The following is a 24,063-nucleotide window of genomic DNA, read 5'->3' on the forward strand; positions in this document are numbered from 1 at the left end:
CTTCTTAAAGATAACAAATAGATATTTATAATGTGCATGTATGTTCCAAAAACATTTAATTGTATTATCAGGTTTTGTTTATCGTTAATTACAGAGCTTTTAGATTAGGTCTGGCTGTTGAAGTAGTAGTTGAAGGAGTAGTTTAACAGCAGTCATGTTACATGGCCCTTCTCTTCTTTTGCATCCTTCCTTTATCATTGTTCACCTGCATGTTCATCATTTTCCCTCCATTTCCACCTTTCATTTCCTTTCTGTCACTTTTCCATCCACCTCTACACCCTCAGGAACCTGTCTTCTCTTCCACCTTTTCTCCTCCTATCTCCCTCGGTCAAAAGTGTCAGTATATTGACCATCATAGTCAGGTAAGGACGTGCACCTGGCACGCTCGAATGCGCTGCATGTACTGGGGTCTTATCTTTTCCGCTTGGTTTGCAGCTGTGGGTGTGAAGGGCGCTTTGGGTGCTGTTGAGTTTATTTGGCTCTGACTGCATGAGTACAAGTCAATGTAAAGCCATCACTCCTCCTGTGGAATAAAGTAGATTATACAGACTAGAAAGGACGTGCACCTATCACGCTTGAGTGTATCAAATCTTTTTATATCTGCTTGGTTTGATACTGTGGCTACATGAATAATTGCTCCCGAGGGAAGTGTGGAGTCACATGAAGTTGTAGTGAAGCGTGTGAGAGCTGATGTAGTTCTCTTTCTCTCTGGGTTCTGGAAGATTTTTGGTTTGGCTCAATGATTTTGTTTTAAGTTTTAATACTGCTCTTAATGCACATAACTCCACCATGACTAGAAATAGCCTGAAATTAAAGCTGACAGCCAGCCTCACTATGTAGAGTTCACTGCTTTGCATGCAATGATTTGGCACTCCAACTTTGTAATCTTTCATGATTTTATAATTTTTCTGGTTTCCTTGTGTCTGTGCAGAAGGCTGGAGAGGAGATTGAGGCCCAGATGACCATCGAGGAGAGAAAACAGATGATTTCGATCCGTGAGGATGCCTGGAAGACGAAGGGCAAAGGAGCGGCCAACGACTCCACCCAGTACACCGTTGCTGCTCGTATGGTCAAGAAAGGTCAGGACACAAACCTGCTGTTTGTCGTCTTCACTGAGGTGGATGCCATTTGCAAATGCCACTAGACTTGATTTTTATGCGACAATGCAACCTTTTTTTATTCATCTTTATTGGTCCCCATGCACTTTCCTTAACTCTAAATTTGTGTCCCAGTATGGATGCCCAGTAAGATCCTTTGTGAAAACCTTCTGTGCACAGGTTAAAGTGTGCATGACACTTTAGAGTGAAATGCAAAAAGGGTCTTCTGGCTACGTTTTGTTTTATTTTATAGCTGAAAATTCAGTCACTGAGAACAATAATATCAATATTATGTGCAGCATTGTTTTTTCAACATTGTGTGCAATATTACTTTTGAATATAATGTGCAGTATTATGTTTATTATGACACATATAACACATGCAATATTTATACATTTTTGTGTATATTATTACAGTTAAATATCACTTCCAAGTTTACTTTCAAGATCATTGGCACTACTATTTTTTCTAATTATTTTATTTTGGTTTATTTTTTTTCTATTGACCGATCTTGTTTTTATTGTTATTCCATTAGCCACTGTTTTTGTATTTACTCCTTATACACTGTATTTATTACTCTGTTTTTCATTCTTGTATTATTGTAATTTTTGAGTGATCTATGGCACAAGAATATCTGAATGAGAATTGAATATAAGCAGAACATTTAAACAAATGCAAAACAAAACATATGATTGATTGAATGTTTGATTTTGTATACAATATGACTAAATAACCACTGTGTGAATTTCTGCCTGTGTGTCCGCAGGCCTGGCAGCCTCGTCCTCAGTCATCAGTCCCATCCTGTCACCCGTCTCCACCAAACTCAAGAGCAGCACGCCTGCTGTCAACAAACCACAAGAGGGTGAGACAAGTTTACATGTCCTCTGTCGTCATCACTGCCACCTCAGCTGAAGAAATCTCATTTTGTGGATTTTATCAACCTGTGTGGTTTTGTTTTTTATTTGTTGTTGCTTTAGCCAGTGCTACTTTCAATTTGAAGCTTTTTATTTGCTAAATTAAACCAATTATCATTCAAATAACATCAAAACATATGATAAATAACTTAAACCCTAATAATTGACCTAATAATCATAATGAAACAGACCAAATGATGTACATTAAATTGGATACAGAGGAATTACAATTGAGATTGAATTTTCTCATGTATAGAAATCGAGGCCAGACCAGACATGGAATCGGATAAGAAACTAGACAAGTTGGAGAGCTTCTTGGGACGTCTAAATAGTAAAGGTATGTTCATCCTTACTGACTTTAAGCTACTTAAATGATATTTAATTTCAGCCATGTTTTCTGTTAACTTCACTTGCAGTTGACCTAAAGAATCTGTAGGATTTTAAATTTTTATTGATTTGATGGGGTTCTGTCAAGCATGTAGCAGTCGTTTATCGCACTTGAACTGCACGTTTTTATTTGAAGTTCTTGTCACAAGCCTGTTTTTCTGATGGATTTTTTTTCCTTTGCCAATCAGTGGCAGGTCTCCAGGAAACAACCATAACAGTTACCGAGAAGGCAGTGAAGGAAGTGATGAAGCTGGATGACGAAATCTTCTCCAAGTTCTATAGACGCGTTGCCGAATTTCCACGCATGCCCACCAGGATTGAGATCAACGAGGATTTTGACACCATCTTTGGTTCTCAGGGTCCCAAGTAAGAACAGTATAAAGAAAAAAGAAAAATGATGGCTTGTCACAGTAGTCAGTTGGGGTAATCAGGAGAAAGTGGAGACAAAAAAGATGAATCCATAAGCAAACTAAATCAAACCAACAAGCAAAACCTGAATCTAAAGTACATGTAATTCCACCAAAAGTCCAAAAACAAAAAGGAAATAATGGGGAAAACACAAAGTTTTGGCAACTTAAAAGGGAAAAACACAAGGTAATCAAATTAATCAAATCAAAAAGGGAGGGAAAACACAGACAATAAAAACACCACCTGCATGTTCGCTCATATACTTCTTCCCCTTTTCAGGTTGACTTCGGCCATGGTGCAGCATAAGCGCTCTGTGCGTCCGTCGAGGAACGTCCAAGCATCCAGGAACCCTCTGAAGATGCTGGCGGCCAGAGAGGACATCAGACACGAGTACACCGAGCAGAGACTGAATGTGGCGCAGCTGGAGAGCAAGAGGATGAAGGCTGAGAAGGCTGAGAAGAGTAAGTGTTTGTGTGTTTATCATGTTGTTTGACATTGAAGATCCCAGTGGAAAACTGGAAACATTATCGTGGTTTACAGCCTCCAAAACCACATCCATCTCCACCTCTTTTTGGACACTAATTGGAATGCAGCCTCACATGACCCACTTCTGTAGCAGTGTTTACAGCAGGGATTTCATTTTCTTTAAAGTTTAATGAAGCATTTATGTTATTTTGTACCCCCCACAGCTCTATACTTTTAAACTAAAATGCGCACTCTCGTTCCAGTAAATAAAACCTCGGAGTACTCTGAGGCTGCTCTGGCAGGTCTCGCCAGTAAAGAGAACTTCAGCAGCGTGAGTCTGCGCAGCGTCAACATCTCTGAGCAGATGTCCAACAACAGCGCTGTGCCGTACAAGAACCTCATGCTGATACAGATCAAAGGTAAAACCCTGTTTGACTGTGCTGAGCTGTAATGTGTGGTCGGTTTTAACTGCATGAACCCCGATAATGGATGTTGTCCATTGACATCTGTATAATATGAACATGTTAATTCATTATTTTTAAAACTACTGCAATTATTATTAGTTATTCTTAATATCCACCATTTTTTGTTATTATGGTGGAAATGGTGTGTCCATAGATACAGATAATTGTATAAACTGAACATTGGATCTGATAATTTGCCAGACCAATAATCCACTGACCCGAAATTTAAAGGAATAAATGTGACGTAGTTCTTGACTGTGAGCCGTTGCAAGGGAACCAGTGGAGATTCCAGGAAATTACTGGTTCCACCCAAGAAATAGTCAACAGCGAATTCTTGTTTTCGCATTTAAGTTTTTGTACTGATTAAACAAACAAGATAATGTTGCTTCATATAGCTTTGAGTAATATGTTAAACTGCTATTTAACTGCTGTTAAACTCAGCCCAGCAAGTGGTGATTGCCAATGTAGTCGCACAGGTATTTTAGTTTGCTGCATCCAATAAATCAACAAAATAAACTCAAGGGAATCTGTGTTTCTCTCTTTTGTGAAGCTTGTGTGTGAGTAGAAGCAGTGGGACTTGTCTAAGCTGTTTGTAAACACATCAGAAAGGTACCAGGAAATCAAATACTGACATTTTGGGTTGGTAAAGCATCCCAAACATAGCAAAATAATGAGGAATAATTAAGAAATGCAGGCAAACAGAAGGGGCTCTGCAAATACAGACACCGCCACACACTTCTAGTCCATCATAAGTGATGACTGAAAGCGATTATGACTCTGTTAATTGTCTTTAAAGAACATGTTGCATAAAATGTTGCATATTATACCTTTAACTGCTTTGTTAACCATCTTGGTCAGTCTTTCTATTGTTATAACGATCACCAACTCTGCTTTGGTTGAAATAAATCCTTAATTCATTGCATTAGAAGTGAAAATATTCTGGCTCTACCGGCTGTCTTCCTCCCACTCGTTCTTTGCCTCAGTGGGTGTGAATCTGTCCCTGAGCAGCAGCTCGTGCTTTTTCTTTGGAGACAGACCATTTAATTATTAAAATAAAATGACAAAAATCACCCAAACCAAAACAAATGGCATTTGACTCAGCCAGTCGCCCAAGGACAAATATGAGAGTGCATCTTCTCATCTAACTCTCCGCCAGAAACCAAATAAACATATTTCCCAAAATGTTAAACTGCTCCTGTGAAATAGTTTTGTTTCCATGAAGTAACATTTTGACTGGTGAAGACCTGATATTCTAAGGGAACGGAAAGGTGTAACTCAGCAGTTTAATAACTTTGTCTATAGGCCGTCGTCATGTTCAGACCAGATTAGTGGAGCCGAGAGCCTCGTCACTGAACAGCGGCGACTGTTTCCTGCTGGTCACTCCAGAGCACTGCTTCGTCTGGATCGGAGAGTTCTCAAACGTCATCGAGAAGGCCAAGGTGAGCCACTGCACCTGGATCATTACAAACTCGAGAGATTTAATCTGTCCAACACCAAAGCTGATGTTGTAATATTGGTATTTGAACAATGATCCTGCCTCTCATTTCCATTCCCGGCACACAGACACACACACACACACACACACACACACACACACACACACACACACACACACACACACACACACTATGGCACATATACCCATCTGTGCTCCTCATCAAAAACATGCTTTCAGGCTAGTCTACAGTTCTCGCATTTCCCCAAAGTAGGTCTGTCTAGACATTTTCTAATAAACATTTGTTTTCTACTCTGCCTTCTCTTTGAGTGAACTGTTTACTCATTTTATCATGATTTTCTGCTCAGAAAAAAAAAACCAAAAGTCAAACAAGGCTCTCCTCAGTTGTTAATTTTCAGAATTTGTAGATGAATCTGAATCACTGGATTAATCAAGAAAAGTCAAATTTCTTTGTTGTTTACAGGAAAGTCAACATGAGACCATGAGACATCTTCCTTGTCTGTATCACCATTTTTTAAATTTCTTTCTTGCCTGTAGGCGATAGATTTGGCCACCTTCATCCAGACGAAGAAGGACATGGGCTGCAGGGCAAACCAGGTGCAGACCGTCGAGGAAGGGGTCAACCCACAGGGTCCAGATACCCAACAGTTCTGGACAATCCTAGGAGGACAGACTGCTTACCAATGTAAGACATGATCTCTTAATATTAAGATTTGTCAGGTTTGTGTTGTTGCTCTCAAACCCACTTGCAGGTCGTTGGAGTGTACAGATATTCTGTTAACACTTGCCTGCAGACAGTTACACTGATATTATATGTCTGTCTAATCTCACTTTAGCGGCAGGTCCACCAGAAGAGGACGAGCAGTTTGAGAACGCCATCGTGGAAACCAACTGTATCTTCAGACTGCTGGATGACAAACTGGTTCCTGACGATGACGAGTGGGGGAAGGTCCCTCGCTGCTCTCTGCTGGAGTCAAAGGAGGTCAGTGGGACTCTGTTGGTACACAAAAGCCTTTTAAAAAATCCAGGAGCGTCTCATCATTATTTCAGGTTTCCTATACAATATGGAATAGCATGGAATTAGATTTTTAGCTGTTCCAACTCTTGATAAGAATGGAAAAAAGAAAAGAGAGAATAGAAAAATATTTGTTTATAGACCCTTACCCCCGTTCTGTTTTCTGAAATATACAATTCTGAATTTCTAAAAATAGTTTGATCATAAGCAGGGTGCTTTTCATAGTGTTTGTAACAATATTTTTACCAATTTTTTCAACTCATACTATTTCTTTTTAAAAAAAAGAGACTAAAATGTTAGGGGACAACTGTAAAATATTATTCATTCATTATGTTAAGGAAGCTATAATACAAGTATATGCAGCAGTGGTTAGTTTACTTCTTCTTTAGGCAGAGATGTTTGATAGTGGAATTTAGCCTTTTTGTGTTCGACTGAATGGCCGCAGTGGATAAATGCTTGGTTTGTGAGCAGCAGTGGTGTCTTTTAACTGGTATTCCTCAGCTTGGCTTCTGCTTTTCTGTTGCCAGTAGTTTCATTACACCAGGATGTAATACAACACCAACAATTTAACTTTCCATCATGCTATAATTTTAACTAAGTTTAGGTTTAAGAGAATCTGATGTTGGACTTTTCCTTTAAGGCACTTAGCTCTGAATGCCAATATTTACAGTATTACAGTTTTCAGAGCTCTGTGCTTCAAGCTGCTTTTAATTTGTTGCTTAGCAACAGCAGGTGCCACAGCGAGTACCTCCTACATCCATCTGTGCACTGCTGCTGCTGCTGAAAAAAAATAAATAGGTTCATGAAACTGGGGCTGGGACCAGGGAGTGCACTGCAGTTATATTTTGCATATAAATGATGGAGCATTTTACAGTCATTTGAATTTTTTTCTCTTCCTCTATGGTCCTATTATTTGAAGACCGTGCAGTACATTTTGTTGTAATTTGTGTTGTTTGTGTTTTTATGTTATATGCTGTCTATTTTTGCTTTAATGTTTAGGTTTTGTGTTTTCATATAGTACTGTTTGTTTCTGTACAAACAAGCATATGGTATTACATTACAAGAGAGGTGTTTATTAAAACTAAAGCATCGTGTCATGTTAGTTAACGTGGACAAACAAACAACAATGACTCACCTGTGCTCTCATACTGTTTCTGCTGCAGGTGTTGGTGTTTGACTTTGGCAGTGAGGTGTACGTGTGGCACGGTAAAGAGGTCACTCTGGCTCAGAGGAAAGTGGCCTTCCAGCTCGCCAAACACCTTTGGAATGGGATGTTTGACTACACGTGCTGTGACGTCAACCCCCTGGACCCTGGAGGCTGCAACACACTCATACCCAGGTGGGAAACACACACACACACAAACACACACACACTTGTTTTATCATTTGCAATAATATTTTATTGACTTGTATTCATTTTCTGAAGGGTTACCATAAATCTTAAATGAACCTCAATTATTGATTATTACAAGTAAAAAACATACAAACAGAGTGACCATTTAAGCCTGGTCTAAAATTCATTCTAAGCACAAAATTACGTTTCACATTTTATCAAGAAGAATGGAATTTAAATGCCTCTTTTTTGTTTTTTACTTGTTTGACAACAGTCTGTCTGTAGGCTAAATGAGACATGATCACATTTACTTATTTAAATTTAAAATCAATGCATTAAGTGAAAAACAGAGGACCACAATAATAATACAGAGGTCTAAATGACTTTCAGTGGGCAAATTAACATTCTACCTTGATATAGCCTAATTTCAGACTCTGGCTGTGTGTTCAAACAGTTATTGTCATTTTGCCTTTAATATAATTTTGAAATGACAATATATGTATTTATTCAACATTCTAACATTACATTACATACATGTAGCCAACCTGTACAAACACATTTATGTTTTTGCCAAGCTACCATTATTTTGGGGTCTTGTTTTTGTGCATTTTTGTGCTAAACTAGACTAAAACAAAACTATTCAAATGGCTAAAATATGCTATATAAAATAAATTAAAATTAAATGGTATTTTTCTCAAAAGACAGTGGCTAAAATGGAATGAAAATTTCATCATTCCGCTTTCCCCCAACACGATCATTAACTATTACATCTGTTACCCTAACTTTATTTTCTCCTTTTCTGTGTGTGTGTTCACTGACAGGAAGGGCCAGGGCCGTCCTGATTGGGCCATATTCGGCAGGCTGACTGAGCACAACGAGACCATTCTGTTCAAGGAGAAGTTCATGGACTGGACCGAGGCGAAGCTGCCGTCACCAAAGGAAAGCAGCGAGCTTGTACCTGAGCAGAAGGTACAGATACAGTGCTTGTTTAATGAGAATAATTACATTACAACAGTCACACATATGTTTTCTGTATCTCGCCTTCTGTTTATTTTATTCAACTGTGGCTCAAACTCACGCTCAGTTAATGTTGGCAAGAACTGTTGGTTACATCCTTGGACCAAAACAAGAATAAGAGAGAGAGTGTGCCTTTGAGTGGATAGTAAGACGAGTGGCTGTTCTGCCTGTTAGGCTGCCAGTCAGGCTGGATGTCGTCTTTATCATGATCTTTGCCACTTTTCTGTCTCAGGAGGCCCCAGGACGAGAATGCCGGCCTTACGATGCCACCCTGATGCTGCCTGTCCTCCAGTCATCCATTTCCACCATCATGGACGGGGTAAATGTCGGCCGCGGTTACGGCCCGGTGGAGACCGAGGACCACATGAGGACTCAGGAGATCAGCACGGTGTCAGTGGATGTGTGGCACATCCTGGAGTTCGACTACAGCCGTCTGCCGCGCCAGAGCATTGGCCAGTTCCACGAGGGAGACGCCTACGTGGTCAAGTGGAAGTACATGGTCAGCACATCAGGTACGTCACTGTGGCATTTATACTCCAACATTTGTGTTTTACTAGATGGAAAATTACCAGGGATGTCCTGAAGAATTCAAAATGTTGTTTATAATGTTGACATTTAAATTTAAATGCCGTTCTTTTTGCCTTTCAGCACATTTGCAGATTAAGATAAGACTACATTAATTTTATTAGTTTTAATTCACAACATGTTCTTATCAAACAAAATATCCTGCCTCAGTCCATATTTATAGGCTCATAACGGAGCAGCCCAGCAGCATCTTAACAATCTTAAATTACATTTATGTCGACAAAACCGAAGAGCTATATTCATTGAAGAAAGATATTTTAATAAAAAAGAAAGAAAGAAAGACTCACTCATGTCATCCGTTTAATCACTTTATTCAAATGTGAGATTTTGTTCAAGGATTTTTTTTGTTTGTAAAAAGTATGTTAAGCTAGTGAACTAGTAATAACAAATTCTGTATTTTTAAAAGCCTCAAGGTTAAGATATCAGTTTGCACAGGGAGTTAAAAATAGACTCTGCTGCAACACTATTATTATTTTAACACTATTGACAGTTTTGAATGTTTTTTTTTATTCTGTGTTGCATTTGGGTGTCCCAGTTGGTCGTAGGCAGAACCCTGAGGCAAGGAGCACCGGGCCGGGGAAGGAGAAATGCTGCTACTTCTTCTGGCAGGGTCGGCACTCCACCGTCAGCGAGAAAGGAACGTCAGCGCTGATGACGGTGGAGCTGGACGAGGAAAGAGGGGCACAGGTACACGAGACAAAGTCAAATAATTCAAACAGAAACATATGAATCTAACACAGAGTAACGTGGTGTAAAAACAACTAAAAAAGTGTTGAGAACCAGACAGGGACATACTGTACACTGAGGAGATTTCACATTGATATTACTTAATTTTGTAACATCATAAGTTAATGAATGATATCCAGATGTTTCCTGATGTTGGTTTCTTGTAACAGGTTCTCCAGATTCCTGCTAGTCTATGACCATACTGCTGTATATACTGTGTAGTCATCGTCACAGCTGACTTTTGGCCTTTGTGTCACAGGTTCAGGTGCAGCAAGGAAAGGAGCCTCCTTGTTTCCTCCAGTGCTTCAACGGAGGGATGATTGTTCACGCTGGGAAGAGGGAGGAGGAGGAGGAGAACACACAGAGTAAATATTTATAACCTTTGTACCTAAATATTTCAAGTGAAATATGAAACAATATACAGTATATTTAGCAATAATTCAAGCAAATTTGATATGTGGCGTTCTTAAGTTTGTGCTTATCTTATCATTATCCTGACAGTTAGATTGACAGGAAAGCATCATGATTTTAAATAAATGATACCTATTCTTCATAATATCAAGTCCGTGTAAAGGACTGTATCTGCCGTAATATTACATGGTCAATTATTTTATTTTATTAATTTTGTTTTATAAAAGGACTGCTAGTGACTGCTGCATTGTTTCTGTTTTGCAGTTATACATACAGAATACATATATACATACATTACCAAAGACAATTCATGCCAATTTTTTGCACGTTTAGGTCACCGCTGGCTACTTTTATTTTATTTTATCGATGATGGAAAGCAGAAGCACTTTAAGCTAAAAAGGAAATCTGTGCCGACAAAAACGCTGTACATATCAGATTATTTGATTTCAGATATTTCATCTTTTTTAAGATGTCATTTTTCTTTGTTCAGTTATATAACAATAAGGATAGTGAACTTTTTACTGTGTTATTATCATACTTTTTGTTGTTAATTGTTATTTTTATGACTTATAGTTTCTCATTTACTTTCAAAAAAATTGGGTTTTGGTCATGTTAGTTTTATGTTCGGCATGTATGTGATTTTTTTATACTGAGTGAAAATTAAACTCTTCCTGTCACTGTACTGATCATATTCACCTGCTTGCCTGTGTCCAGGTGAATGGCGTCTGTACTGTGTGCGGGGTGAGGTCCCGGTGGAGGGCCACCTGCTGGAGGTGGCGTGTCACTGCAGCAGTCTACGCTCCAGAGCCTCTATGATCCTGCTCAACATCAACAAGGCCATCATCTACCTGTGGCACGGCTGCAAGACGCAGCTGCACACTCGCAGCGTCGGAAACACGGCTGCACTCAAGATCAAAGAGCAGTGAGTTTTTATTAGGAAATCAACACCAAGTGAAAACTGGTCGGTGGTTGGTCATTAAACATTCTTGCATGTGGATTGAATTGTGTTTCCCTCTTGTTTCTCTCAGGTGTCCACTGGAGGCGGGTCTCCACAGCAGCAGTAAGGTGACCATCCATGAGTGTGATGAGGGAGTGGAGCCTCCAGGCTTCTGGGAGGCTCTGGGGAGAAAAGACAGGAAGGCATATGACTGTATGCTGCAAGGTACAGTCTGTACACAAGTACCTTGGTTACTTCGTGATATACTCTTGTATATTTAAACTCTGTCTCTCAGTCAGGCATAATGCAAAGAAACTGGAGGGAACATATATTTTGACACTATATTTTGACACTATTTTGCCCAAATAAACGGGTTAAATTTTAACCTTTTGAAAGGCTTCAAGTAGACTGGATACCTTTCCAATAATTCACCTGAGATATGGGACTATTATAAACAGTTTCTGACAATTAAACAGTAAAAGACAAAAATCTGGAGTATTGTTGAACTTGCGGCCCATTTACTGAGACTATCAGTCCTCTGCAGTGGCCTGTGGCCCATTTGCTGCATGTCATCCCTTCTCTCTCTACCAACTATCCTGTCATATCTTTCAAATAAAGGCAAGAATGCCCTAAATTTTTGATCAACAATTGAATAAACAAGTGGAGTGATTCATACACAATTCCAAAACAAGGTGCCAAACTAACCTTGAAGGAATTATTTATACATTGGTTTTCTAATTTTCTTTTTCAGATCCAGGTAAATTCAACTTCACCCCACGGCTTTTCCAACTGAGCAGCACATCCGGAGAGTTTGTGGCGACTGAGTTTTTCCACCCGTCCAGAGCTCCAGACCTGGTCAGCTCACTGCCATTCCTGCAGGAGGACCTGTACAACACGCCACAACCTGGTGAGACCTGGACACAAATTTATTGCAATAAATACACATTATCATATGTTCTATATACATGTCTTACCCTGACAGATACCATATACTGAAATTATGATTTATCTCTGTGACAGCATTGTTCCTGGTGGATAACTTCCATGAGGTTTACCTGTGGCAGGGCTGGTGGCCTCAGGACAGCGAGAGCACCGGCTCAGCTCGTATCCGCTGGGATGCAGACAGAAAGTGTGCAATGGAGACTGTGCTGCAGTACTGCAAAGGTTAGGATGCTGTTCAACACAGACTTCACTTTCATCAATCATTGAAAGGTGATAGGTGTACTGACATAATATTTATATATATTATATATAAAATACATCCTTGCCACTGATGAACTACGGTGTATTCAGGCATATGAAAAAATTGTAGAGCTGAAGGAGGAGGGTTACATTCCTAGAAATAAACTCAGATTTTCCCAGATTAAAGTAGTGACTTTATAAAGAAAAAAACTCAAATATTCTCAGACAAATTTAGGATTAAAAAAAAGGAAAAAAGTGGATTTTTTTTGGTGAAAGAAACTTGTAAATTTACGACTTTGATCTCAAACAATATTGGTCCTAGTTTTTTTTCCTCATACATTTATGACTTGAATCTTGGCCCTAAACAGTGACTCTAACATGCCATTATAGATTAACCAATTTTTATGCTGCCATTATGTTTTTTAACTTATTAAGTTGCACGTCTTCAGTTTGTACTGTACATGATAAGATGGGATGGGTTTTTGGTAGTCAAAAATCAGTTTTGATATTACAAGTTAAACCTGTATGCATGTGGTGATTTTTTTTTTTTTTTAATTTACTGCGACTTTCACAGTGTAATCAGAAATAACACTCCACACATCATGTTCATACCCAACCATTTATTTCTTCCTGGATATATTAAGAACCTCTGAATTCATCACTTAATTGTGAAGTTTAAATTAAAATGAGCTGCACAACCCACATTTTAATCAGACTTGTTGAAACTCAGGTAGATAAACAAACTGTGGTGAACATTCTGATCATGAGAATCATTTTGATAACTTAATAATGACTGAGTAATGACTGTGGATTTTCTCCTGCAGAGAAGAATGAGAAGAAGCCTCAGAAGTCGTATCTGATCCATGCTGGTCTGGAGCCGCTCACCTTCACCAACATGTTTCCCAGCTGGGAGCACAGAGAGGATGTGGCTGAGATCACTGAGAGGGTCAGCAACACACACGCCTACACACACAGGCGCCTAACAACAGCTCTTTTATTTATATCATATAATCATCATATCAGTGAGCAGTCAGAAGGGTTTCAGTCAGTCTGCTCACATAGTTTATTTTATTCTCATGTCCTCACACAACCACACTAACAAACACACATCTCCTATTTTCTACATACAGTATTATTAAAGTAAAAAGACTGAACTTGCAAATACGGAAAAAAAAACATTACACAGAATATACTATATATAATAATTTTCTTTCTCCCATCTTTAACCTAACTGTCCAATCACCTGCTGTCATTGTGAGACACTTCATGCAGTGTGCTCTGTTGTGGCTGCAGGAGGCGGAGGTGTGTAACCAGATCATCCTGGTGGAGGACGTGTTGGCGCGGCTCTGTCAGAACACCTACCCTCTGGCTCAGCTGCAGGCCCGACCGCTACCCGAGGGGGTCGACCCACTACGCCTGGAGATCTACCTGTCCGACCAGGACTTTGAGGTCCGTAAACCCACAAACACTGCTCCAAAAAAAAAAACTGAGTTTTTATTTGAATATATTGGTTATAGGGAGTTCCTCATTACAGAAAAATACGTGATGATTAGTTTTTGTGTAACTTTTCAAATGTCTTTTGTGCAAAGAAGTATTAGAGCCGAGCGTAAGGGAAAAAAAGGAAAGTTTTTTTGTTAAAATTTTGCAATTCATGAATAAAGTTGAAATGTTGAAAATAAAGTTGAAATACCAGTTTGAATTTGTTATTGAAATGCAGCATAAAAATTATCCCCCATTTATTTTTTCTTATTTCTGGCACTAATAGTGAAAGTTTTTTGTCAACTTTATTCTCGACATTGCAACTTCATTTCCAAAATACAAAATTATTTTTTCCTTAATGTGGCCATAATTGTTCCTTGTAAGATCAAATATGTAACTTGAAATATATATTGAATTGAAATCAAATCAAATTTGACAGTTTTGCACTAAAAGCTTTACACAAGTGTTTGTTTTATCACTGAAAACAAATTAGAGCATGATGAACGGAGAGATTTGTGATTCAAAAGTAAATAATCCTTATATACTTTGAAAAGAAAAATCTACTGCGATACATCTAAAACTGTGACACTTCTGAAACCAGTAAATGACAGGAGTTTATCACAAAATGGGTTCTGCTCCACGCTTAAACGGATCATAGTTTATGTATAAAATAGTAAAAACTATTCATGGGTGGATTTTTCCTCTGGATCTTTACTGGATTACTACAACATCTCATTCATGTCAGTCATCCTAACTCCATCTAACTCTCACTTTACAGAGCAAGTTGTAGGTGGATTCAGGTAAGAAGAGCCACTCATGTGATTCATCAGCATTTGGTGACCCCCCCCCCCCCCTTCTCTCGGGCACGTCAGCACTTACTGTTTTTCTCTGAATGTGGATCTGAACACTCTGAGTCACTCCTGTCTCACTCCTGTCTCCTGAGCGTGGCGCTGGTTGAGGAGGAAAGTTTTTGCGCTCGGCTGCACGATTACGTCTGAAATGATCGTCGGATTATTCTGTAGTCCTTTAGATCAACTGCAGTCACAAAGGATTTAGCGCTGCAGCTTCTGCACGCAGTAGAAAACAAATATCAAATGACACATGACCAAACAGATCCTGTTCCTGCTTGGAAAAAGAGGTGATGTAATATTAGAAATTATATAAATGTAAACTCTAACAGTTACCTTCATAGAGTCTAAATTACAAGTATGAATTTATTTAATTATGTTCACATTTATTATGTAGGAGGTCATAATTACAACAGCCAAAATTGTCACTATCATCATTTTGAATCAGTGCATGTTTTACAATGGTAGCTCATAGACCTGAAAATATTTGGCTCTCAATTTATAAACTGAATTTGCATGGGATAAGTTTTAAAAGGGCATCTCATGTGATTTAGATATTAACCTTCTTGTCTGTGTTTGACGTGGTGCACTTGCACAGGGTAATCAACATTTATATTTTATGTGAATTTATTGTCATTTTCCCTCAGATATGCTCAGAGGAAGATGTCACTTTATATGGAGGATGTCACGCTATTTTCTGACTTTTTAGAGCCAAACATTAAGCAATTCATTGGGAAAATAATTGGCAGAATAATCAGTCATGAAAATAATTAGGCTAATAAGCAGTAAGTCATTTGCTGCCCTACACATATACTTTCCATACATGAACAGAAGAATCTTTTTTTCTAGCAGGAATAGGTTTCTGTATAACCCTTGGAATGAACAGTTTTTAAGACAGTTCATCAATATGAACAACTGCGGGTGTAAATTAGGTGTTTAACACTCAAATTCATACTGTTGTGATAATGAGACATTTAGTTGTGCAGCCGTTGTTCTTCTTCTCTCCTCTTTAAAAGGTGTCATACTCAACACCTTCGACTACGACACACTCCTGTACACTTCTCTGCTGCTGCTGCTGCTCTTCTCTTCACACACAAACAAACACACACACACACACACACCTTCCACCTGAGACTGTTTCCTCTCAGTTCAAATAAATGCACTTATGATCCACCATCAGCAGCCACAGTCTGCAGTCTGACTCACTGTCTGTCTGTGGAGCCTAAAATGGAGGCATGAAAACACTGAAACAACTAAACTGTCCTTGTAAGGTAGAATTGGTTTTAGGTCCACAGTAACGACCCACAGAGCACTCAGACACATTATTAACACAACCTCAGTGTGTTGTGATGTTACAGAGCCTGGTACTGACCAAAGCAGTGAATTAACAGGTGTAAGTGTCAAATTTGTCCAAAAGTCCAAAATGTACAAGATGTTGCTTTACTTTTTCACAAAAGAAAAAATAAAATAAAAGATAAAAAATGCACTTTAATATAAAAAAGTCTACTCTGAAAAATTTTAGCATTGACATCTAACTGTGAAAAAAAACAAGACATCATTTGAACACATTTTACTGAAATGTAATGAAAATGAAATGAAATGTTTAATGAAATAACAGAGGTTTATCAGAAGGCTTAGGGCATAACACATTACATTTAATGAGATTACATAATATGGATACAAATAAAAGGTAACTATTGGATTGGATCTTATTGTATCCTATCATATCTTCTTGTATCTTAACTTGTTATCTTAAATGGTCACATCCAGTCTCAGAATAAGAAAAAAACAAGATATTTTTTCCTTTCTGTTTTCTAATGATTTTATTTTTTGTTATACGAAATGGTCAAACTTTTTATTTTAATTATGTCATTCCTATTTGAATATAAGAAACAAAAACTCCTTGCCTTTCAATTTTGTTTTTTTGTATTTTAAAACAAAATCCAAACGTCCTCTTCTTTTTTAAATAGCTGTTTCTGGAAAGAAAATCCAGTGACCAAAAGATATATGACCCTTATTCCCAGGTTGTCAAATACTGGTGTTTTGGGAAAGAGACTCAACATTTAAATATTTTACCAACCTTTGATTAGCCGTCACAGTCACATAGATTTTCTAAAGCCTGAAAAAAAGAGCCAGGAGGATGAGCAGAAGTCTAGTTTTCTGTCAGACCACTTGAATTACAATAGGCTTGTAGGTTATTATGGAACAATGATGCCAAAAATACCCCAGCTTTAAAGGCTGTTCAGCATTGAATCGCCTTCAGTTTGAAAGATTACATCTTCTTTGAGGTCATAAAATTGCATTCGTTGTGTCACTTGGTCTTTTTCTTTAGTAGCTACAATGACAAACGGTTGATGACTCCACAACTATTATCAGTCAAATACTTCCACTTGAAACTTTCCAGTGTCATCACCTTCCTGATTAATAAACTGTGTCTTCTTTCAATTGCAGAAAGCTTTGGAAATGAAGAGAGAGGAATACGAAAGTTTACCAGGGTGGAAGCAAGTGAACTTAAAGAAGGTCAAAGGACTGTTTTAAGGAGGTTTTTAATCAAAGATGGCGCGTGAAGCGGATAAAAGAGTGGACACTTAAGATGGAGACACGAGAAATGCCACATAAACCTGTTTTTGTGGTAACCTGCGAGGACATTGAAGTAGAAAATGTCTGAATCTAAATAAAACATACATGAAGAATAAGACTGGAGATGCATTCGCCTTGCTTATAGTCATGTTTTACCTTTCAACTTTGTCATTACATAAGAAAATTAAATTCAAGAGAAGGTGAAGACGCCTCGCTTTGGTTCATACGTGGTGTTTGTGTGTATTTGGAGTCTCCTCCAAACACTGAAGTCACCGCTCATGGACTTGAAGAAAATGTGCACACTAGGACGCTTGGTGTCAAAGTGCCATGCTATGGTTGTGTATGTGTGTGTGTGCGATTGTATATAATGTTTGTACGTGTGTGTGCGTGTGTGTGTGTGTGTGCGTGTGTAATGTTGATTCGTGTAGGTGTGTGTAGGTGCGTTTGTGACTTTGTATCTATGTAAAAACAAATCCTGTCACGTCAGATGTTGTGTTTTTATTTTGTCTACAGTGTCTGGATGCCGTCGGGCAACGTAGGTGACTCATGTCGCTCGATGATGTTTGAACCCGCTAAAGTGACTCTGACTCACTGAGCTCATGAGAGCAGACATGTAAGAGTTGTAATTTAAAGGTTTGAGAAACAGCAGCTTGATGAATCTGAATGTATAGTGCCTTGCTTTTTGTGTACAGTTTATATACAAAAATTCTAGTCTGCATTTTTAAAGACTTTCTTTGTGATATAAGACATAGTGAATTAAATCACAATAACGCTCAAACCACGTGTCATTCTTTGTCTCCTGCTTCATACGTTGTAACACCATGCTTCATTTTCAACATTATGTTTGATTTAAAAAGTCAATATCACAGAACACATGAAATGTCAGTTGTTTGTCACTTTTGATAAGAGCTCAGATTAAGTCCCATTATCAACTGTAAAAATACAAACGTGAGTGTCTGTATGTTTGATAAGTAGCTGTGATTCATAGTTTGAATGAGGATTACTCATTTTAAATGTTTACTATGACTAAATATGTCACTCATTCAAACCACAGAATGTCAACTGTGACTCGGAAATACACCCGAGGATTATAAATACGCTGTTAGTAATAAGGGTTCCATAGGGTTCTTTCTGCAGGGCTGAGGTTCTACCCAGAACCACTTGCTTCTGAGGAACCCTTTTTTGAAGAAAAGGTTTGACAAGGGTTTTTTCTAAGACTAAGGGTTCCATTAAGAACCGTTTTCATCCAATATGTATCACTGACAAACAAACAGTTAAAAGGTCTGGTATCATTTATTTAAATGCATAATAAATACTCTATATAAGAGGACCATTACTCAGGTTTAAAAACACTATAAATACTGTTACAAGGTTCATGTCTGTCCCAACTACCAGTAGAGGGCACCAAAGTTTTATAGTGCCTTGAAATAAGACTGTTTTTTCATTGATGTCTGCTGTTGATCCTCTGTGATAAAGTGATATCTCTAAAACATTGCCCTCATTTTGTCCCTTTACACTCCAACACATTATCAGAATTACATTTTGTGGCATAAAACGTACAATATTCTCCTATAAAGTAAGACCTAATGAAAATACTCAAATTCAAGTACCTCAGAATTGTGCTAAAGTGTTATACTTGAGTAAATAAATGCAATAAAAATATACAAATAAAAATAAATTACTTTTCAACACTAATCTGTGTAAAACCCACTGAAACTCAGATCAATGAGCGCCCTCTGCCGGCCACAGTGTCGAGTTGCACAAAGCTCCGTTCAGTCACATCAGCTGATGTTTGTGTAACCGACGTTTAACTGTAACAGGTTTATATTTCACTAAATCCATTTTTCGTGTTTGTTCATATTTTGCTGTTAATGTTTGTGTGTTGATACCCGTTTCTATTTAGGGGAGGATTTTATATTCTGCATCTACATTTCGGTGACGGCATTTCCTGCAGATTTGAGGCAAGATCATGAGTGTTTCTACATATAAAGAGTTAAAATGTGGTTTAAAAACACTAAACACAGGTGCAAACTTTACATGGTCAGCAAGGCAGAGTTTGTGGATGATGAGGAAGGAGATAAGGACAAACTCAGAGACTACAGATAACAAACCAGGAGGCTACATTTGCACCAGTGTTTATTCCAAAACGAGGCTGACATTTCAGGTTAGTAAATAATAGTAAGTAGTTATTTTTGATACGGTCTCAATAGTCTTTATAATTAAATTCGGCATGTATCAAACTCACGCAAAACTACTGATTAAGATCGTACCACAGCGAGAACAGGCTCTCCACTGAGTTTCAGCTCTGCTGCCTCTGAAACACACTGCAGCTTCACAGATTTACCGTAAGTGTTGACCTTGTTTGCATTAAGAAGCTGACAGAAACTTGAACGTCGGAAACTTGGTTTGTGTGGCGGGTCTCGCTTTCATAATGTTGACCTGTAGCCGAGAATAACTTGATATGACCTTTGCTCCAGTTTCCCTGTTTACTCATTCGGTTCTTTCAGATTTTACTGAAGTAATATTTTATTTTGGTGGATTAACTCAATGCCGAATTAACCAAAATGACCCACTGATCCATATTATATAAGTGTTGTGGGAAACTGTCAGCTCTGTTGTTGCAGGCTAATGCAGCAAGTTTTAAAATGCTAAATTTTGAATGGAATTTGGCTTTCAGGTCTCGTGCAGGAGCAATAGGCTCATTTTCAACATGTAAGTTTTCAGTTTCTCATACGGTTCTGTATGTATGCATGCAAGAACAAAATGTACCCTGGCTGGTTTAGTACATGTTTAAACTTCAGACTGTAAATGTGTCAAATCTATGGCACGGATACTCAAATTGTTTTTCATCGGTTTGGGCCACAAAATTACAGGAGGTCAGGGAGCTGTTAATAAACAATTGATAATAACTTAACTCATTAGATAAAATGAATAAACATTAACAAGACCCATAACTCATCCTTCTTTAAAATTATTTATTTTCAAATTAATCAACATATTGACTTAAATAATAATCTAAGTTAATTTTGTTCAAAGATTGACAGTTTATAGAAAATGCAGCTGTTGGAACCTCTTCCATCACGCAAACAGTGAAAAGTTGTAATGATTCATAAACATAAATTACACAATAAAAACCAAATAACTTAGCTGTACTAAAAAAAGTCTTGAGTGAATAAACCAAGCTTAAATATTTGTTAGTGTTATATGTATGCTTTGAATTGTAACTCAGATTTTTTTTTTTACCGAATTTTACCATTTTTCCCCTCAATATTTGAACATTATGAGCTTAATAAACACAAAAGAGTTTATTAAAAGAGTTCAGTTACTACTGACTGACCTTCGTACAGTTCAGACCCATCTCTCATTGAAAATATGTGGCGCATTATGAATCACAAAATATGACAGAGACCTCAGACTGCTGAGCACCTGAAGAAGAATTTTGGGTTTTCTATTTCACACTGAAACATCACCTTCCTTACTTTGTTACAGTCAGAGGATGAAAGTTTCAGAAGAGATGTCCTCCCAAGTCAGTCTGAGGCTGCTGCCGAGCACCAGATGTTTGTTCGATGAGCCTGTTCAGATGAAGGTGTCCGGGCTGAGGTCCAGACAGGTGGTCATCATGAGAGCAAGAGCGACTGATGAGAGGGGAGTGGTGTTCAGCTCCTCCGCCAGCTACAGGGCCAATGGGAGCGGGGAGATCGACCTGGAGAGAGACCCCTCACTCAGCGGGAGCTACGTTGGGGTTGAACCCATGGGGCTGCTGTGGTCGATGAGGGCAGACACCCTGCACAAATACTTTTTCAAGAACAAAGCCCTGATCCCCCATGTGGTGAAGTTGTCTGTGCATGAGGAGGGAGGGGAAGGCAGGATGCTGGCAGAGGCGACCAATGAGAGGTTTCTGATGGCAGATGGAGTCAGACGGCTCCCTGTCAAACAGGGGAATTTTCAGGGAGTCCTGTTTACTCCACCAGGTCGGTGGTTTCCCACTTCCTGTCTTAAACACCCCATTGACACCAGGTCAATGTGATCTGTATCCAAAGAAGGTGTAAACGCTACAAGATCATAATTTGGTCAGATCTGCTTTACCATATCTGGAGTTAGTCTTACGTTATATTTGTTTTTTATTATGCAAGATGTAGGATTTTATATGACCCACTGCTAACATTTTCTTGTCACGTCTGTGTTCCAGGAGAAGGTCCGTTTCCTGCTGTGTTGGATCTGTGCACCTTTATGTCAGAGAAAAGAGCCTCTCTGCTGGCCAATAAAGGGTTTTTGGTTCTGGTTGTAGCGGTGCACAATGAGAAGCCTGACAGCGTCAAAGAGATGCACCTCGACCACTTTAAAGAAGCGGTGGAATTCTTACAACGACAGCCTAAGGTGAATTGTTTGAATAACTTTTAAACACGGCAGCATGAAGTTACAAGCCTTTGATTTTGACACATTTAGTGGTAAGCAAGTAGCCTACTTTTTCTGGTTTTTGTTTTTGTTATTGCCTGTCAAGGACCAAGCAGTGAGGCAATTAGGAGAACAGGAGTTTGTTGGAAAAATAGGGTTTTTATTTTCTCCCCAAAAATGCAAAACAATATAAACCAAGAACTTAATAACTAGGCCTATAAAAGAGGTCAACAAAATAGAATGATACTCAAAACTAGGTGGTAACTGAACAAGATTTATCAGGTGTCTGTACTTTACTTAAGTATTTCTTTTTCTGACAGCTTTTTACATTAAGTCCTTATATATTAACACAAATATCTGTAATTTCTGCTGCTTGTTACTTTAGTTTCAATGATGAAAACAACACGAAAAGACATAAGACAAAAAATATGTAAAAGATGTAAAAAGATGACTGATGAAACAAGACAGAAGAGGAAAACAACATACCAATGCATAAGATGAAAATGACATAAAAGATGTAGCTAGATTCACGTAACATGAAGGCATAACAGGATGTAACAAGACAAAAACAAAGATGAAAAGGACAGCAAGACAAAAACAAATAAACAACACAAGTTGAAAATGACGCAACATTTCATAACAAGTTTAAAATTATGTACAAGACATTACAAGATGAAAACAATGTAACAATACACGAGAATAAAGTTATGTATTGAATGTAATGCAACAAGACAAAAACAACCTAACAGACAACAAAATGAAAATGACAACAAGATGAAAACAATGTAACAAGAGAAATATGAAGCAACAAGACTGAAATTATTTTAAGGACATAAATAACAGGACAAAAACAACATAAAAAGGAAACCAACATAAAGACGTAGCAGGACATAACAAGGCGGAAATGCTTTAAAAAATAAAACAAGACAATAACAAGTGAAAATGGAAAAGACATAACAAAAATGACGAAACTAGACCTAAGAAGGCAAGAATTATGTAAAAGACATAAAAACAACAACAACGTAACAAGAGGAAAACATCATAAGATGCAACAGGATGTAACAAGATGAAAATGTCATAAAAGTTACAAGATGTAACAGACAAAAGAAGGAAGCTCTCGTGATGAAAAAAGTGAGGTTCAGTTAGTTTTATACAGAACAGCCAGTAGAAATTTCCTATTGTGGAATTCATTAAGGATCTTATCTAGTGCTAATTATGTTAATTATACAGGTTATTTTTGTTAATTGATTAAGCCATCATTCTTGAGGAGACCTTCCAGTTCTGACTCTGTTAGTGACACTGATTCGCCTTAATAGCCCAGTTAGTGTATTTAAACGTTTTTTCTTCACAGGTGGGCAGTAAAGGAGTTGGAATAGTATCTCGCTCAAAAGGAGCAGATATTGCGCTTTCACTCGCTGCTTTTGTGCGAGGTGTTGAGGTCGTTGTGTGGATCAACGGCTGCAGCGCCAACGTGGGCCTGCCTCTTTACTATAACAAACGCCAGATCCTCTCACCACTAATGGTCGACTTCAGCAAGGTGATTCTCACCGAGTCCGGAGCGAGCATCATCAAGTATGCCGTCGAGAATCCACTGGCAGAGGAGAACAAGGGCACCCTGGTCCCCATTGAACAAGCCGAGGGACGTTTCCTCTTTGTGGTTTCAGAGGACGACCTTAACTGGGACAGCAAGGCTTATATGGACGACATGGTGGGGAGACTGAAGCGTCTCGGGAAGGACAACTTTGAGTGTGTGTGCTACCCGAGCACTGGACACGTACTGGAGCCACCGTACGGACCGTACTGCCCCTCGGCTACACATGGGCTACTAAGATGTCCAGTCATGTGGGGAGGGGAGCCCCGTATCCATGCAGCAGCCGAAGTCCACATGTGGAAGAAGATGCAGGAGTTCTTAAGAACTCACCTGAGCTGTGATGCTACACGGACTATAGCCAAGTTATAGATACAAACAGGCTGACAGGAAAGACAAAGGGACAACAAAATCATTGCATTATAGCTGCTAATTAACATTAAGGGTGTGATGTGGGTCTATAATGATGCAGAGTGTGAGAGTCTTTTTGCTTTTTATTGTTGACCCATGGTCCTTTCCAGTGCACCTGTCAACCTACAAGTGTGCAGAAGTTTTTTGCTCTTTGATATTTTAGATTCCTCAAAGTAGCAACTTTTTTTGCTTTGATGACCGAATGCACACTGTTGGTATAATCTGAACCATTTCTTAGAAAAATATAAAACTGTAAATGCTATGTGTGTCTAAACCTTTGACTGGTGCTGTAGGTAGGTATCAGCATATGTGTATACGTGTGTGTCATTAATTATGTGCTCAATTATTTTATGCTTAAATGTTTT

At 38.4% G+C, this 24,063-nt stretch overlaps 2 protein-coding genes across 5 annotated transcripts in view; both read left to right on the top strand.

Moving 5' to 3' along the window:
* LOC146318031 (supervillin-like) overlaps positions 1–18,082 on the top strand; it is a 64,064-nt gene extending 45,982 nt beyond the window's left edge. For 3 of the 4 annotated variants that reach the window (XM_084731351.1, XM_084731348.1, XM_084731350.1), the window contains 22 exons: positions 285–362; positions 932–1,079; positions 1,864–1,959; positions 2,268–2,348; positions 2,587–2,764; positions 3,086–3,267; positions 3,535–3,690; positions 5,038–5,174; positions 5,729–5,876; positions 6,028–6,173; positions 7,370–7,545; positions 8,361–8,508; positions 8,789–9,068; positions 9,677–9,828; positions 10,127–10,232; positions 10,993–11,200; positions 11,307–11,440; positions 11,967–12,122; positions 12,236–12,379; positions 13,222–13,343; positions 13,691–13,846; positions 17,176–18,082. In XM_084731351.1, coding sequence (XP_084587477.1) covers positions 285–362; positions 932–1,079; positions 1,864–1,959; positions 2,268–2,348; positions 2,587–2,764; positions 3,086–3,267; positions 3,535–3,690; positions 5,038–5,174; positions 5,729–5,876; positions 6,028–6,173; positions 7,370–7,545; positions 8,361–8,508; positions 8,789–9,068; positions 9,677–9,828; positions 10,127–10,232; positions 10,993–11,200; positions 11,307–11,440; positions 11,967–12,122; positions 12,236–12,379; positions 13,222–13,343; positions 13,691–13,846; positions 17,176–17,262 — 3,219 coding nt within the window. In that variant the 3' untranslated portion in view covers positions 17,263–18,082. Of the gene's footprint in view, positions 1–284; positions 363–931; positions 1,080–1,863; positions 1,960–2,267; positions 2,349–2,586; positions 2,765–3,085; positions 3,268–3,534; positions 3,691–5,037; positions 5,175–5,728; positions 5,877–6,027; positions 6,174–7,369; positions 7,546–8,360; positions 8,509–8,788; positions 9,069–9,676; positions 9,829–10,126; positions 10,233–10,992; positions 11,201–11,306; positions 11,441–11,966; positions 12,123–12,235; positions 12,380–13,221; positions 13,344–13,690; positions 13,847–14,654; positions 14,677–17,175 lie in introns of all 4 variants that reach the window. The other variant, XM_084731349.1, reaches the window with a different exon arrangement.
* A 1,260-nt stretch (positions 18,083–19,342) lies between these two features.
* On the top strand, positions 19,343–23,958 carry LOC146318032 (acyl-coenzyme A thioesterase 1-like). The gene is made up of 4 exons (XM_084732210.1): positions 19,343–19,468; positions 20,794–21,275; positions 21,494–21,681; positions 23,051–23,958. The coding sequence occupies exons 2-4, from the start codon at positions 20,801–20,803 to the stop codon at positions 23,657–23,659; spliced, it is 1,272 nt and encodes a 423-aa protein (XP_084588336.1). The 5' UTR covers positions 19,343–19,468; positions 20,794–20,800; the 3' UTR covers positions 23,660–23,958.
* The last annotated feature ends 105 nt before the right edge of the window (positions 23,959–24,063 follow it).

The sequence above is a fragment of the Lutjanus erythropterus genome, chromosome 12, assembly GCF_056507025.1.
Source record: "Lutjanus erythropterus isolate fLutEry1 chromosome 12, fLutEry1.hap2, whole genome shotgun sequence".
NCBI classification, from domain to species: Eukaryota; Metazoa; Chordata; class Actinopteri; order Lutjaniformes; family Lutjanidae; genus Lutjanus; species Lutjanus erythropterus.

Bases quoted from the DNA above. Each gene is read 5' to 3' on its own strand.
- LOC146318032 (XM_084732210.1), top strand. From the start codon at position 20,801: ATGAAAGTTTCAGAAGAGATGTCCTCCCAAGTCAGTCTGAGGCTGCTG. The intron at 21,276-21,493 runs GTCGGTGGTTTC...TCTGTGTTCCAG, and splicing joins AGTCCTGTTTACTCCACCAG to GAGAAGGTCCGTTTCCTGCT. The intron at 21,682-23,050 runs GTGAATTGTTTG...TTTTCTTCACAG, and splicing joins TCTTACAACGACAGCCTAAG to GTGGGCAGTAAAGGAGTTGG.